We start from the raw sequence: 17,406 nt of genomic DNA on the forward strand, positions 1-17,406 counted from the left end.
TTTCTAATTCATTTAGCTGCTTTTAAAGTGTCGCTTATTGCATCGGGAACAAAACCAACCAAAAAAAACCAAAAACCATCCTCATTATTTACGCAAAAGAGGCAAACAGGTGGCCTTAACTGCATGAGTCTCTTACCACACTGTTATGTGACTAACCTGAACATTTACACAGGTCTGAAAAATTGTTTGCAGTGGGCACACAGACAGCAGAGCTACCAGATGTTGTTCTTCTAATACTTACTATATTACATCATTGGATACTGCTTGAAAACCAACCTGTGCCAAGTTTTCAGAGGCCTCAGCTCACTTTCTACGCATGCATCTGCAGTTCTGGTGAGCCGGTTCCTGGACGCAGCTCGGATGTGGGTGCACAGAAGCCTTTTGCACCCAGGCTGTGTGTGCAGAGGGGCTGCTGTTTGTGCAAGCCGCCTCGCACACCCAAGAGCTGTTTATCCAATTACTGACACATGCACAGCATCCACAGGGAGCGCTTCCCTACTGCATCCCATGCTATGCTGTCAGACTTTGATATATTTAGGGAAAAAAAAAAAAAAAAGAAACCCGAGAAAACTCCCAAACTGCAAATATAAGTTGGTGTTCAGATCAGAAAATAAAAGATATTTCACCAGTACTCATCTACTGACACATGGGGATGCTATGTTGAAAACATTTTAAACTTTTTTCAGCTCCCTCCACCTCTGGTTAGCACTGCTGCCCCGCCCCCTCCACTGCCTTCCAGTTTCAGATGTACGTGCTTTAACCAGTTTGCTGGGGTGAGATGCTGCTTCATTGAGGTGAGTGAAGGGAGGAGGGAAGAGAAGGCACATGAAGAATTACATCAAGAACCAGCCCCCGGAGACCTGTCTGTGATGCACATCCCCACATCAAGCTGTCAGCTCCCAGCATTCAGCCCCACTGGGGTTTATTTGCTCCAGAGGAGAAATTCATTTTGCACTCAACTAATGTAACCCCGAAGTGCTTTAAAACAATATTCCTCTGACAGAGGCGTTACAAAAGCCGTTATTTCCCTGTTTAGAGTTAAGCTAAGCAAATACAAAGGTAACTTCATTTTAAACAAACTACCATCATCACAAAAAATGGATACCAAATATTCTCCTCCACCATATGGTGAATTTAACTGTATTATTTGCTCTTCTTGGAGGAGACAAACTCATTGGCAAACACCAGCTTGTGCAGCAAGATGATAGAGACTGGAAAACACTTCCCTCAAAATCCTTTTGCTTAATGACAGTTAAGAAAGCTCTGTTAATATATTCAATTTTAAGTTCTCTTTCCCTCTGCTTTCTAGAAGAGTGTATATTCCAATGACACACTTAAAAAAAAAAAAGTTATTTCTGAATTATTCCTACACAAATAATTTTGAAAGTATTCCTCATTGTCTGTGACTTACCACTGGGCTTCGGTTTTCATACCCATCCCACCAGCACCTATAATGATCGGGAGGGGTCTGTGTTTTCTGTCCTAGCTGTGGAAGTCCAAAGCAACTCAGGAGCAGCAGATTTGCTCCACGGGGAGCAAGCCTGATCCTTGTATCTGCCATGCCACGATCCTACTTGTTAAGACCATCTCTGACTTCAGTCCTATTTTACAGAGCCTGGAACTTCAGATCACACTCGGGATAAGTGCACCTGGCTGGTGTGGCATTAACAGCGCCTCTTTCATGAGACATACAAGTCATCAAATTACAGAGAGCAAAGAGCTCTGCAGCAGCAGCCAACTTTCACTGGATTCCCTCAGCAGCTGCAGCCTAACGGGCTTTGAAGTGAGTAGACGTATCAGACACACACCAGCTGTCTCTTGCACCTCCAGAGTTACCACCAATTTACTCTGCGATCACTGTGAATTTGTAAGTTGGGTCCACCATGCTCTGAGGTTCCCCAGGCTTCCGCAACAGGCTTTGCAGAAGCATATTTGATCCCTTTGGGCAAAAAGGTCTATATGCATCTTTACATGCACCCATGTGATTTCTAAATGTCATCTTTGCTAAGCAGCATGAAGATACCTGCCACTTTACAGGCTCACCACGCCTGAAGCACCCCAAAGCTGCCACTGTTCCTACTCTGGTAGTTATTTCTTTGCAGGGAAACTCAGAGCCGAGGTGGGCCCAGGTTTGCAGGCGGCACGAAATCCGGAGACAGCTGAGCCACTCTGCAGCCCGCCGGCACGGGCAGTCCCAGGGTAAGGGCTCTGAACAGAGTGGGAGGCGTGAGCTCTTCTCCAAAAGCCAAACCCGACAAATCTGCTTTGCACAAAGCTTGTTCCTCTCTCTGCCTCATTGTGTCCCATGGATGCCACAGGCAGGACAGATCTCCAGCAGCAAATACCCTGCTGTGTGCTGCCCTAGCTTATAAAGTTCTTCTGGGGTGGAGGCTCCACTGACGCACCCCCTGTGCTCCCAGCAGGTCTTTTTGGTCCTCAAGAATTTAATTTGACTATACGCACCACAAAGAAGTAGTGAAGGCTATTATAGTTTCTCCCACTACCAGGACAGTTGCTCGGTGCTGTTGCTGAGCCTTGTGCTGATACGTCCTTGGAATTGCTGCCGAGCTGTGCTCCCTCCTGCAGCCCCAGCAGGATGCCCAGCACAGGGCACTACATATTGCTGCTGTGAGTCACAGCACCGCTCCTCAGCCCAAACGGCAACATCGCAGGGTTTTTTTCAGTAATTCAGAAATGCCCCTCTGAAGGCAACCTGTTTGGTGCTGGGGTACCTTGTAGGAGCACGCTCTGGAGTCCCGCTGTCCCCATGCTTCTGCTGTAGGATGCACGCAGATACACCAGAAAGTCCAACCGCTGCTGGAGGCTGCCAAGCACACCCTCTTCAACCTCCAGTCCCTCTGCAACGCACCACAGAAAACAGCAGCCAGGACACCAGCACAGCTTGGGCTGGATCTAGCCCCTAAACCCCAATGCATAGCTGCACCCACTGCGCTTCATCCTGAGGTTGGCAGGTGGCATTTTTTAGCTGAATCTCAAGTAACACATAAACACAGCATCTCGCACATGCAGGTCGGTTGTTGCGGGGCATCTCACAGCCATGCTGCAGTTTTCCCCAGCCAAGGAGCCACTCTGGGCACCCTTTAATTCTGTGGCAGCACGGATTAATCGGAACCTGCCACAGTAATAGATGTGCAGTTACCTTAAGTATTCATCAACCTTATAAAGGTTAACTTGTTAGCCTTTCTGCTCCAGAAACAAGTTCTGCCTTCATTTGCACCTCTGCAGATTCACCAGCTCAGAGGAGGTTTCCAAGACGTGATCTGGACAAGTTTTATCAATGAATTCAAATCTTGAACTAAATCAGAAGGAGGAATGGATTTACCCTAATCCCTTCCAAACATTCATCAGCATCAACTACCAGCTCAGCAGGACTTAATCCCTTTTTAATCTCTCAAAAACAGTGGAATATATGGAGAAGAGGTTGGGCACACAGCAGTGGAAGATCTCTCTTGGTTTTTGTTTCTTTAAAAATAATTCTGGCTGCCAAATCACGTTGAAAATTCATTAAGATCTTCACTAATATCACTTTCTGGTAAACAACCGGTTGCCACCAAGAGAGCACGTACACCAGAGGAGGGCCCACGCTATTTGGCACAGCGGAAGAGATGCCCATCCAGCAGCCTCTGCAGGAACACAGCATCTCCGTGAAGATGCTCCAGGAGCTCAGATCCCATTGGCTGGCTGGCGGCGAGCGCAGAGACCGCACAGGCAGGCTTTCCCGGCGCCGTGGGCAGCGATGGGGCGGAGATGCAGCAAGCCACTTCTTGGTGACAGCATGGAACCACACACGTAGCATCCACCAACGCTGCTGCAAACCCAACAGCAGAAACACAGACCCCAGTGCCAAAAACCAAGCTTTGCTCTGCAGGTACCAGGCTCTAGAAACAGCTTAAATCCCAGCCCCGAGTGACTCACAAGGTGTTTTCATGCCTCCCACTAAAACTACCAGCGACAATGGCAATGCAGGCTCAGATGGCTGTGGGTGTCGTGGCCGGTGGCATCCCACCCCCGGTGGCTGCTGAGCCAAGGGGAGCCCCATTGCAACGCGCCTGATGGCACCAGAGTCAGCGCGGGGGCGAATCCAATCCAGTGTGTTTAGGAGCACCCGGATCAGAGCGTTAGTGCGCGATTCTAGGTTTACATAACACCACCAAATGATTTTGGCAGAAACAATTGGTATTAGCAAGGAAAATGAAGCATCAGGAACAGCCGGCAGAGCAAAGAGACACCTCTCGCAGCAGCCCCCAGGCTAAAAAGAAAATAAATAACAAATGCAACAGAAGCAACACTTGGACAGCAGGGAAGAAGAGGGGAAACCTTCGCAAGGGGAAATGAGACTTGAATCATGGCTGAGATGAGCAGGGAATTAAGCTTTCCTCTTTCACCCCCTTCCCAACCCCATCGGACTAAGCTTTCTGCTTTATTAAGACACTCCAGTCAAGCCTGCAACACTCCAACAGGGCGAAGCGAAAGCCGTCTCACACAGGGCTCCAAGCTGTGAGGTCTGAGCAGCTCCTGCCGAGCCGCCTCTGGCCCTGTGGACGCTAATTGCAGAGCTCAGCGATGCCTGGGCAGGGACCCAAGGCACTGATGTGTTGGCTACCCAGCCCCGCCGAGCCTGGCTCTGCTGCTGCGCCAGGCAAAGCACCGACAGGCGTCGTGCTCAGAAACGCTCAATCACACAAACTTCACGTTGTAACTTCTAAGTCAATTCAGTCTGGATGCTGCTGGGTTAGCAGTATCGGAGGTTTCGTTTATCCCCTAAGAAATACATCTGAAACCCCAAAGGTGGCTGGATCTGCCCCTTGGTCTCTCTAAGTGGCTCCAGCTCTGGCCAAAGGGATGGGGCCACCAGTTCCATGTGGCCCAGGTAGCCCCCGTCCTGCTGTACATGCCACACTGCCACCGGGAGCAGCTGCGATGCGTATGCTGACACTCCCAGAGCAGGACAACAACCACCGGCCCTATGTCACAGCATCTGAGAACATCTGGTCCCTCGGCGCTCCAGCCTGGTGACCTAGTGATGGGAAAAGGCACACCAGCTCTTCAGAAACCTCCGGGTCCCACAGCCTTCCCGCTGTAACGGTGCTAAGCAAGGAGGCAGCCTCGAGACCTTTTTTTGCCAAGCAGAGGATCCCTTCCAAGCTGGCACCATCCTTGTGCTCATGGCACGATGACAGTGACACAAGCTAAAGCTCCAGATCCAACAGCATGTTCTTCCTGCCTCTCAGCTACTCAAGATTTCCAGCTCTGGCGGCAAATGAAAAGCCCCAGTCAAGCTTCGGAACATCGTAAGACAACTGCACGAGGCGACAGGATGTTGAAATCCACATTTCCCCGACACAGAGCAGCGCTTTCCAGCAAAAGGGAACCACATCTACAGCTTCACACACAGCTTGTGGAGGACAGCTCTGGATAGCAAGACAAAGTTAATCAAACTCAATTCTAAAAAGTTTCCATGACAAACTTGGATTTGCCTGTGATACAAGGATCCTGCTTTGTTAACAACTACCTCATCTTTATATTTAGATCCTGCCTGTATCCCCTGAAGTTCAGCACTCAGTCTCTGCTCTGGGAGCTTGCAGAGGAGCCAGCAGTTATACTTGAAATGGGGTACGCTCTTCTCAGTCACACAGGTTTGGTGTGCAGCACCTCACATTCAGGAAGTTTGCCCTTAGACATTATCAACATCAAAACGAGAACAGGTTGTCAGCACAGCTGGACATAGAAAGGGACTTAATGTGGCTCCAGCAGAGCCCGCAGCCTCGGAGCAGGGAAGCTGCATCGTGGGGTGGCATCCCACTGCCACGCTAGGCACGGGAAAGTGCAAGGGTGGGAGAAGTGGATGATAATTTTGTACGAGGCTGCCCTTGTTCCCAGCTCTTCACTATTTTCCTCTCAAACTTACACACTGTGACCTTTCCAGGCAAAAAATAAAACAAGTGAAACCTTGCAGTCTAACAGGAATAGTAACACATGCAGGGAAAGGATGCCAGAGCCAGCTCTGGAGCCTGCAATCTGGATCCCTGCTCCTACAGGATGTGTTTCTAAATCTCAGTCAATAGCGCCTGTTTTCCAAGGAATGAGGCATTTCACGTATTATTAACTCTAAGGCCCTTCTTGCTACAAACTTCCTATTTAGCATTTGATTGCAGCCATCACCACCGAGAGCCTCATCGTATTAGAGCAGAAACTCCACAGCCTATAGCTGGTGCAGGCTGTATACTGATGTTTTTCCCTCCTGCCATCTCAATCCCAGAGGGTGCTATTGGAATTATCTGAAACACACTTCCAGAAGTCCCTTCCAGCCTAAGCTATTTTATGATTTTAAACACGTATTTGTTTCTTTTGCATTCTCACTCAAATTTGGTACCCTGCTGCCACAGACGGCTGAAGTTACGCGTTGCTATTCCCACCGGGGTTTGGTCTCCCCCAGACAAAGGCCACTACGTGCCGACCACGTCACTTACAGTGCCGCAAGTTTACAAAGCTTGAAAGACCATTTCAGCAAAGTTTTTCTCCTTTTCAAAGCCCAACTCTTAAGTGGAAATACTGATTCAATATAGCTTGCAAAAAACCTACACTCCGATCTGATTTAAATCAAATAGTTAAATACTCCACATGTACCGCTTGGCACAGCCATGACAGAACTATCTGGTTTGCAAACAGATGGCCACCCACAATTAATTTGCCACCTCGACACAGAGACGCAGGTTGGCAATTCATTAAAAAGCACACGCCACTAGTCTTCAGTTCACTTTATGACCTGCAGCCTTTCCTCCTAGGCAGACTCTTTATCTTAAGGGGGGGTGGAAAAATACCAAACACCCAAACCACAACTACCACTGAATAACGAAAACATGACTGGTTTTCTTGGCATCTAATAAATGTTGTTCTCAGCTCTAACAGATTTATCAGGTTTAAAACTACCATGTCGCCAACATCCGTCTGGGGTAGAGGAGACCAGACCATAACTCCAGTGCAGGTTCCTAAATATACACAGATTGAAGCCCGCGTGACCTCACTGTCTGGCTGCAGGGTTAGATCCATGGCGTTTGTTGGAAGGTTTTTCTTCAAGGGCTGTTTGATCTTCAATCAACAATGCTTATCAGTGGTAAAGTCTGCCAGCCATTCCCAAAAGTTTGATATTTTTAACAGAACATCCTTCTCCTTTGAATGCTATTTAGAGACAAGATAACACATCAGGGGGAAAGTTGCCTTCCTGGGTTTAACACGGACAAACAGAGCAGGATCCTATCGGGGGAACATGTATTTCCCAGTGCTACAAGCCCCAGCTTCTGTGGTTCATGTTTCCCCCACAATATTTCTACTTTTTCTTTTTCAGATGGCACCCAAATGCTTTTTTTGCGCCCATTGCCTAAGCTGGGACAAACCAAGATGATTCAATTAAGTGTTTCCATATAAAACTTTCTCTAAAGTTTTCATAAATTTTATTTCCTCACTGTCAAAGTTTCTTTCCTTTTTGCTAAGGAGTCCAGGGCACACTGCCCCTCTTTCTACACTAGGGACTAGCACTCTAATTCCTTAAAAACACATCATTCTTCCACAGCAGGCACGCTGTGCTGAGATGCTCATGGTCTAAAAACCCACTGCTCAAAGCAGCACCCATGAAGAATCAGGATCATGGAATGGATCTAAACTGTTCTTTTTTGACAGAGGGGGAAAAAAAATAAAATGCCTTTATTTTAGGATTCAGTAACTCTTAAGCGATGAAACAAAATGTCTTTGAATCCGGAGCTAGTAAGAGAGAGCCAGAGAGCTCCCGCCAGAGAGAGCCGGAGCCCAGGAACACGGTGGCGGGTGCAGCAGCCCCACGCTGTCCTGCAGCTGTAGGGTCCCCAGGGTGCTGGCAGCACCCTCCTCCCTGTACCACAAAGGAAAGGTAATGGCAGAGGAGGAATGGAACAGCTCATCACTGACCCAGGGATCAGCTTCTGGGGGAGGAAGGAGCTCATCCTGCACACTGCTAGGAGCGGGACCAAGGCCCCCACCAGCCCCCCACGTGGACAGCAAGCTGCTGTGAGACCAGCACCACGCCAGGCCAAGCTCTCCCTTACACCACCTGCCCTGTCTCCTCCCATCAGTCACATTAAAACAGTGGCATCTGAGGGTTTTCAAATGGCTTAACAACTCCTAAGAGCCAGACAGCTCTACCACCTCCCCAGGGAGAGGGAGGAGATGCTCAGAGAGTAAATCGCATCAGGCTGGAAGGGTGAAACTTTCATAGGTATAAACGTGGAGATCCACATTGTTATAAGAGAGGTGTCTTTTGGGGTGCCTCAGGTTGCTTGCACCTCTCCACAGACCCAGGTCTCCTGCAATGGATGCTCAGCACTCAGGCTGGCTCAAATTATTCATACAAATAATTCCCAAGTGCCTGGGGTACCCCAAAATGACCTGCTGCTGCTGGAGACAGAGACCTAGGGCAGTTCACGCAGAGGATGAATGGCAGAGCCACAACACAGCCCTTATCTCCCAACCCTGACCACAGGCAAGCACAGGCTCCACCCTGCAAGCAGAACAGGAGGAGATTAAGGGGAAGATGAAGAGGAAGACAACGGTTTTCTCTAAAGCTGAGAGGAGGAGCATGGCGCACAGGCAGACAGCCAGGGAGAAAGGGGATGGAGCCTCCCTGATGAGTCCAGACGGGAATGGAAACTCTGAGTCATCGGTAGGTTTTGTGGGAAGAAAAACCCGCTAATGTGATCCAGCTAATCTGATAAAAAGAGAGCTCCACACCACTGCCAGGGTGGAACAGGATCAGCGAGGCATGGGCAGCCCAGTCTCAGGGTAAAATACAACCTGGGTGACAGAGAGGATGGTGGTACATCACCAGAGGCGAGGGTGGCACGTGCCAGCACGCCTGGTGCTCGCCCCTCCATCTCCCAAGCATCCCGGTGCCAGGGCTGCCCGTTCTGGAGCCGGGCTGGCAGTTCCAGCTGCACAGAGACCAAGATGCACATCAGGAGTGGGCAGGAGAGGCTCAGGGCAGAGCTGCAGCGAGACTTACTACCCACTCCGCTTGGGAATAGGCCACCATCCTGCCACCTCCCTTTTCTAGCTCTTGCTAAATTATGAGTTTTTTTAGAAACACACGGGAAATCCCCCCCCCCCCCCCCCCCCACCATTAGAGCAAGAGGCTGGGTCCTCAAACCAACAGAAAAACAATGAAAATATCTACATTTTAAACACTCGTGCAACCCAGCCTCCTGTGTCCAGGCTATAACTAGAGGTCAAGAAATTTCCTTAGACCAAGATTTCTGCAGATAAGGCTCCTCAGGAGCCGCACGTGGCAACCAGCACAAACCAACGCTCAAGTAATCTTTCCATAATAACAGCTACTAGTCCAGGGCCCTAATTTAACACTTGCCTCGCAGTTACATTCGCCACAGAGCTGAACTAAAATCACAGTTGTCAGGAAAAGATTTAATTCTATCTGCAGAGGTCAACCAATCTATGCAAAAGATTACAGCGGAGGAGAGAGATTCTGTGGCACAATGCAAAGATTTCGCCTGCAGGCGACGCAGCAGCCAATGCCATTTTTCAAAGAAGAAATGGCATCCATCCGAACAAAACCACCAGACGGAAACAATAGAAAGAGGGGGGAGATGCAGATGATTAAAATATTTAAATCTGGTCATATAAGTGCAAAACCAGACAATTTAACACTGCTTTCAATCACTTTTTTTTCTATAGTGGTTTGATTCGTGCTTGTTTCAGTAAGTTTTGTTGTGAAATTTCTCCCCCCTGCAGCTGAACTGCACATCTCCAAGTATAAGCTTTAATTACATGAAAATGTGTGTGTAAAAATCACAGAAGTGGAACATTAAAGCTCAAACCTCCAATTTGGAATTAATGGTATCAAAGCTGGAATCACGCTAACACTTTACCCCGACTTTACAAATACAGAATAGAATATAAAGAAGTTGCAGCGAAGATGGTACACAACAGCTTCAGACAGAAGCCTCGCACTCACTGGATGGAAAATTGTCAAGGAAAACACATTAGCAACACAATAACTTATTTTTAATGTAGAGCTGTTAGGAAAACACAATTATATGCTTCATTTATACTGAAAGATATAATCCAACTTACGGTAAAAGCATTTAGAGCTTATTTCATAAAAAAAAAAACCCCAAACAAAAAACCCCCCAAAAAAACACCAAAAAAACCCCCCACCAAACCAACCACCAAAACAAAACTAAAGAAAAGGAGAGATGAGCACGAAGGTAATAAGGAGAAATTGTGCATCTGGGGGGATAAGGCTCCCTGCCATAGCACACCCCTGCTCAGCCAGCCTGCCGCAGCACCAAGTGGTCCTCACCTCCTGCTCCTTGCATCCAGCAGCAGAGAGATGCAAAGTGAAGGCAGAATGCAATAGAGCTTTTTCTTCAAATGCAGCAGAAATGCGACGACAGTGACATCAATCACCAGGAAAGGAGCCAGCAATGCCCATTCTTACAAGCAACAAAAGCAGAGCCCAGACAAAGCCCTGCAAGGGTTACAGGTGCTCTCCTCACCACCCCGGGTGAGCAGCAGCCACATGTTGCGCAAGCTATAGGATGCTCTGGCTGCTACAAGCAAGATACAATTTATCACCAGAATGTTTCCTCCATTACAGATGCACAGACTGATCCCGGTGCTTGTTGCAAGCTCAGAGGTCTAAGTCCAGAGATGTACATGGATTTACCCTGTGGTTACGGCGTGTGACATGCAATAGGCTTCAGACCACTGACTGCAGGGACGACACTTAGAATTGATATGATGCATCATAAATAAATCAGAGAAACTTGTGAGATTTTGATCCTAAATTTCTGGTCTCTTGATGCCTCCTCTGCTACAGGAACTTCCACGGATCAGGTCCTTGACAAGGTTGTTCAGAACCAGCCCCAACAAACACACTGCTTTGTACAAGTCAGACTGGTCTTCAAAATATCTCCCATTGTTCCAAAACAAACCAGATTAAAGCCTCCCCTCTGTGCATACAGAGAACACAACAATTTCTATGAATGGATAGACATTCATTATTTAGCTCCCAATCCCTGTCTTAAAGCCCAAGGCAAAATGGAGCTTCAAATGCTTTCTGCCATGCAACCCACCAAAGATCGCTCTGGAGAATGCAGGGTTGTCCCATGGAGTAGCTCAAACACTTTTCCGTGGAAGCCCTTGCCCATATTCAGGGCCTAAATAAATAAATAAATAAACAAACAAATAAATAAATAAAAAATATCCATCTTTGAAAATCAACAGGAGCTGCCTGCCAAACGAGAATAAAATAGGCCCCAAATTAAAAATTTGCTGGACTTTGTTCTCCATCCAAAATCCTCCATCTCCAAAGAAAGATTTATGCTACTTCAAAACAGAGTTGGCTTAGAAAGCAGAAAGGAAAAGAATACATTTTATCTTCCAGAATGGCAAAGCAGTTCTGGAACGATGAAAAAGGGATTGTGTTTATCGCTGCAATGTACAATTTATGGTAAAAGTCAAAACAAAACAGAATGTTCCACAGAAATGCATTCGCTACATCGACCTGGGCTCATATCAGCAGCTCAGATCCCATTTCTGAAGGGTTCTTAAAAGAAGAAGAGAGCATTGGTTGCAGATTAATACTTATCTCATGACTAGTAGATTTTAATTATCCATAATTTATGGTGGTGTATTGGCAAGGTAGTTTTTGTCAATTTATCAGCCTAAAAGGCAAGGCACAGGGCATGTTCGGGGATGCAAAGCCACGGAGCCCTGTTAGAAAGATCCAGGACAAGGTTTGATGGTGCTGTTGAATCCTACCAAAGTGCTACAGGGTTAGCAGAGCTCCCCAGCACGTATCTCCCAGTAACTGCTGGAGGTCCCCAAGGACCACAGGCACTCCCAGTGTCACAGCAGCGCGCTTGCTCTGCAAGGGTTAGGTATTCCCAGGCTGGGTCCTCCTCCTCCTCCCCGTCAGTCATTGCCCTAACTGGAAATCAGGCATCGTACTAACCAAGCCTGATCATCTTAACACCAGAAGCAACTAAGAAGAATTTATATTTAAATTTATTTCTGCAGGAAGAATAGAGAGATGTTAATTCACTCCCTAAAGATGCCCCTGGAGTGCAGAGAGCAGGATCACTCCTCGCACAGCACAGCATCGCTGCATACGCTGCATGGAAGAGCACACAGTACCGTGCTCGGGCAGGATTCCTGCCATACGCCTCCCTTGCAAAAACAATGTTGCCTGGGCTAAGAAGAAAAACTGCCTCCCATACTCTGTGGACCCACACAATTCAAGATCCAGAAAAATCCTTCCATGCTGGTGAATCAGCTAATGTACCAGACCCTGTTGCTAAAGCTCTGCTAAGAGCAGAACGAGCCCCTGCGTTACTAACCTGTGTTTTTTTCCATGGTTTACTTATTGTGAAATACATATGCAAAGAGTTCCCCCGGAGTTTAAGAAGGAAAAATCCCCCAAATTTTCCACAGAGCAACTGGAGGGATGTGAACATACCCACTGAGCAGCACACCCCTCCCGCAGTGCAGGAGCATGCTGCCTCTCCCCCAGACACCATCACAACAGCGAGACGCCATGAAAGCTCAGCTGCCCCAGCAAGGGAGCAGGAGGGGGGGTCTACAGCAGGTACCAATGCCGCAGGGAAAAGGCCAGAGGGGACAGAAGAAGGGGCTTTAGACCCAGGTTTAAAAGAGGAATCCGAAATGGAGGTAGGTGCTCCCTTCAGCAGGGCTCAGGTGGCCGATGACAGAGACGAGTGTCACAGTTTGGACAAGGGCTCCTTGCAGAGATGGAACCCTTCCAGCTGAACCTTGCCAGTCCCCTGTGGGTGCTGTGCAGACACAACCTAATGCACAAGCAGCTCTGTGCAGTCCCAAGGATGGAGCAGGTCCTGGATCCAGCCCACAGGAAGGAGACGAGGGGCCAGCACATGGGAAATGCTTGTGGCAGCTTGCCCTAGGGAGGCTTTGGGGTGGCTCCGGGAAGGCGGTGCTTCTTATCGCCCCTACACATTGGGCCAAGCCCACTGCAACCCCAAAAACCCTGCCAAGGAACATCAGTCCTCCAAGGTGTGAGCAGCAGCTCCCTGGGCACTGGGAAGTTTGGGGTTTGCTCTGCTTCCAGCTGCCACAGCAAGCTGCTCCACACGGGACCACCCGTGATGGGGGCTGGTTTATCTGGGGAGCCCTTTTTCCCCTCTCCGGTGTCACCAGCGTGCCCAGTGCATAAAGACTCTGTCAAACACAGTCAGCAGAAGGGAAGATTCATCCTCACCCTGTCTGCTGGGGCACGAGAGACCCTGTTCTCCACCCATGGGTGTCCAGCTCCTCACTCCCCCCCCCCCCCGTCCCCGTCCCCTCTTGGTGGCCAGCCCTTAGAGGAGGAACAGGAATGCTCTGAAAGAAGTTAAAGGAATGGTGCAAATGCCCCCCTTCTGGGGAGGCCTCGGCTGAACATACACTCCTGTTTCATTACCCCTCTAAACATCCCTTGTCCATTTAAAAATGGAAATGCTGATAGGCAATAGGCACCTCTTTAGCTGCAAAGAGAAAATGTGGCTTACAGCAGCATGCAGACGAGATCGGAGACCTCAAGGTAATGATACCATGTTTGGTAAGCACACAAACTATTACACTGACATTTCAGCATGCTTTGGGCTAGAGCACATCTACCTGGCAAGCTCGCTGGTGATGGGTGTGCAGGCAGAGAGCTGTGCTGTGCTCTCGGCAAGTTAGTTTTATCCAGTGACACCGCACACCCTTTCCCCGGCTTCTCTGCGCGCCCCCCCCCCCCCCCAATAAATAAAATTAAGCAGCCCTTTGGGGGGGGGGGGGGGGGGAAGCAGAACTGAAGAAAATAAACCCTTTAAATCAAAGGGCTTTAAAGCCCCTCCATAAACTTGGCAAAGCAGAAAAGCAAAGAGCCTGTAAGCGCACCTTGCCCAGGTCCTTCCTAGAGACTGACTTCACCTGGGATACCTGCATACCATAGAGAGAGAACTGCTGATTTTTCCAGTCCACCCTACCCTCCTCTGCAGCTTTTTAAACTGGCCATGTTTTGAGGCAGACGCTGCCCTAGCCTGACTCTGGGCTGAGCCGCCAGCACCAGGCAGGAGCGATAGGTCTGGGACTGGTGTCAGGTTTTGGAGTTTCCCAGAGGGTCCCGTGTGGCTCTGAGAAGTGCAGGATACCAGCACTGGTGGCGACCCGCAGCCACCCCACACGTCCAGGGAGGCTCAGCGCAGCAAAGGCAACAGGCGACACTGGGCCACGGTTTGATGCTGAAGTTACAACCGTTATACCAGTGTTCGGCTGGGAAAACAAAGTCAACCCATTTCATCTCTGGCTTCCTTCCAGCGGCCTCATCCCACAGACAAACATGCACTGCTGTGCATAAGCAAATGGCATTCGATAAATCGGAAAAGAAAAGAAGAAAGAAAAAAAAAGAAAGAAAAAAGAAAGAGCCCTGAATATCAGAATAGGGTAAGTCACTTCCTTTCTTCTTCCCGCTCCCCCGTAGCAGCGACAACAGCAGCATCTGGTGGCAGTGGTCAGTACCTGGGTGCTCCTCTCCAGTGTCCCATCCAGCCCGGCCAGCACCAGCGCCTTCTCCCGGGCCGGGCTCACTGGGGCCGCAGAAGCAGCGATCTCCTCCAGCCTCCCCATCCGCAGTGCCGTGCGACAGCAAGGACCCGCGGATCAGTTGCGACTGCCTAATCCGGGACTAATCTCAGGGATTCAGGCCACGGATGAGCTGACGACGTGGGGCCCCACGCGCCCCAACGCTGGGTGGGCGCTGCTGGGGGGACGCGGGGTCCGGGCACCCCACAGCAAGGGCCTGCGGCATGGCAGCACCACCGCCTGCCTGGAAAACTGGAAGGCAAACTAAATGGTGTTCGCATCTAACAACTTCTTGGTAACATCGAGTTCCTAAAGCCCGCAGGATCTGGGGGTTGCTGCAGTTCCCAGCAGCACACGCTCACACAGTCCCAGACTTCCAGCTTTTGCACACTTCATCGGCTGACGTTTCGGCAGCACGGATGACCTGCTCCCAGGTGACCCGGCTCTTGTTAGTATTTTAAGAGCATATTTAGCATTTGAAGAGCAACGGCAACAATAATAAAACAATTTGAAACTAGCAGTAGGTGGATACAGAAGAAATCAATTCAAGTTGCTTCCTTTCGGCACGATCAGGCATCTCCAAACAAATGAGAACCATTTGGTTTGCTACAACTTAATAAAAAGAGATAAATAACCCAAATGGCAGAGAACAGTTAGATTCATACACTGATATGTAACGATTAATTTGCTGCACCTGGGAAGCCACACCGGTTTCCCGCTGCTTGTTTCTAAAGAGTTTGATACCGAAGTACCACAACAGCAAGATGAGCCGGGGGCACCCCGAGCTGCAGTCCCAACGCAGGGGAGTGGTTCTTCCCTTTATTAACTTTTTTCAACGCAATTACCCGAATTTGGCCCGGGAGGACGCAGCCAGGGTTATGTCTCGGAGCTTATCGTGGCGATGCTCCCTCCCTGCAAGCGGGTCTGCTTCCTACGGCTTTGTGCTGGGGGATCGGGGGTATTTACCCGCTGGCCAGGCAGGCGAGCCCCGCAGAGAGCTCCTCACCCCGGAGCACAGCACCCCGCACCCGGCACCCCGCACCCCGCCCCTTCGCTCCTTCTCCAGGGTGAAGGAAATTGTCTACAGCACTTCGGGCGCTCTCAGATATCCCGCTGCGATCCCTCTCCCGTTACAAGAACGGGGTGCTCCGCCTTGCAGCTGCGGCGAGCGGGGGAAATGTGGGTTAGGGGGCTCTCCCGCCGCGCCGGGGGCTGGGGGCGGGCGCCCCGCGAGCGTGGCTGGCGGCCGCGCGGGAGCACCAGCGCCGGGGCCGGAGCCGCAGCCCCCCGCCCGGGACGTGCCGGCGGCGCCGCAGCTTTGCGAACACGGTGCAAAACAACCGCAAACAGCCCCAGCAAAGTGCGCGACACCAGCCACAGCAGCACCCCCCACCCCCCCGAACAGCGCTCCGGCCCAAACGCTCCCGTAGGGAAAACATGAAATAAACCCAGGGCTCGAAAGGGAGCACAGGAACAGCCAGGCCCCCCCGAGCCGCGACCCCTCCGAGCCGCGTTCCCCCCCGAGCCCCGCTGCCGCTACAGCCCGCCCCGCCGGGCAGCGCCCCCCCCCTCCCCGGCCAGCGCAGCCGGCCGGCCGGCCCGGCGCCCCGACGGCTCTCCCCGCTCCGCTTCCAGGCCACTTTCAAAATTCCCTCCCGCAGAAGCCCGGCGCTGCCAGCGCTGCCGCCCCCCACCCCAACACCGCGAAGTTGCGGGACGCGCCGAGCAGAACCCCCCCGGGCAGCCCCCCCCCAGCCCCAGGCACCGCCGCCCCCCCCCGTACCTTGTTGCAGTGATAATAATCCAGCGGCCCGAGGCAAGTGGGGTCGGCGCCGGGCAGGGACCCCACGGCGGTGGGGGCGGAGGGGTAAAACCTAACGTCCATGCCGGGGCTGCGGGCGGCGGCAGGCGGGGGCTCCAGCGGGCATGGACCCGGCTGCGGCGGCGGCGGTGCCTCTGGCGCGGGGGGCGGGGAGAGGGCGGGCGGCGGCGGCGGGGGGGCGGGCGGCGGCCCCCGGCCCGCCCCGCTCCGCACCGCCCCGCGCCGGGGCCGCTATTGTTTGCGGCGGGGCCGGGCGGCTCCCCCCGGTGGCCGGGCCGTCCCCCCGTCCCGCTGCCCCGTCGCCGGGACCGGTGGGCGCTGGGGGAGCCCCCCCCCGGGGGCGGCTGGGGAGGGGGGAGAGCGGGACGCCCCCCTGTCCTCCGTCCCCAGCCGGCCCGGAGGGGAAAGCATCAGCAGCCGCCGGGGGACCGGCAGCTCGGGTGTGACGGCGGGTCCCGCTGGGGACCCTGTTACATCTTTGCCGCCTACACCGAAACACCGTGCCCGGTTTTGCCCTCCTCTGGACACAGGACGGTGCCAGGCAGCCGCCTTTTGCCCCCACACAGTGCCTGGTCCCCACCCCTGAAGAAAGATGCTCTCTGTCGCCCTGATCCCCCCACCCCGAAAAAGGATGTTCTCCATCGCCCTGACCCCCCCACCCCTGAAGAAGGATGCTCTCCATCACCCTGACCCTCCCACCCCTGAAGAAGGATGCTCTCCATCGCCCTGACCCTCCCACCTCTGAAGAAGGATGGTCTCCATCACCCTGATCCACCCTAAATCCAACCCTGGCACAGAGACCCCGCTGCTGCAAGGCCTGCACATCCCCACGCACTCTTCCACCCAGGAGAGAAAAGCCGGTCTCTGGTGTTGGCCCCCACTCCCCAAGGCATGGGGCCCTACAGCCCACCACCACCCCAGGCTGCCCGGCTCTC

General features: G+C 51.6%; 1 protein-coding gene across 4 annotated transcripts in view; it reads right to left on the reverse strand.

Annotated features, from left to right (window-relative positions):
* Nucleotides 1–16,623, reverse strand: part of TOX2 (TOX high mobility group box family member 2) — a 150,755-nt gene extending 134,132 nt beyond the window's left edge. Inside the window, exon 1 of one of the 4 annotated variants that reach the window (XM_056353951.1) lies at nucleotides 16,433–16,623. In XM_056353951.1, coding sequence (XP_056209926.1) covers nucleotides 16,433–16,534 — 102 coding nt within the window. In that variant the 5' untranslated portion in view covers nucleotides 16,535–16,623. Of the gene's footprint in view, nucleotides 1–2,732; nucleotides 7,627–10,366; nucleotides 11,178–14,586; nucleotides 15,601–16,432 lie in introns of those variants that run through there. The other 3 variants (XM_056353950.1, XM_056353957.1, XM_056353949.1) reach the window with 3 other exon arrangements.
* Between the last annotated feature and the right edge of the window lie 783 nt (nucleotides 16,624–17,406).

This window comes from Falco biarmicus, chromosome 10 (assembly GCF_023638135.1).
Source record: "Falco biarmicus isolate bFalBia1 chromosome 10, bFalBia1.pri, whole genome shotgun sequence".
Taxonomy (NCBI): Eukaryota; Metazoa; Chordata; class Aves; order Falconiformes; family Falconidae; genus Falco; species Falco biarmicus.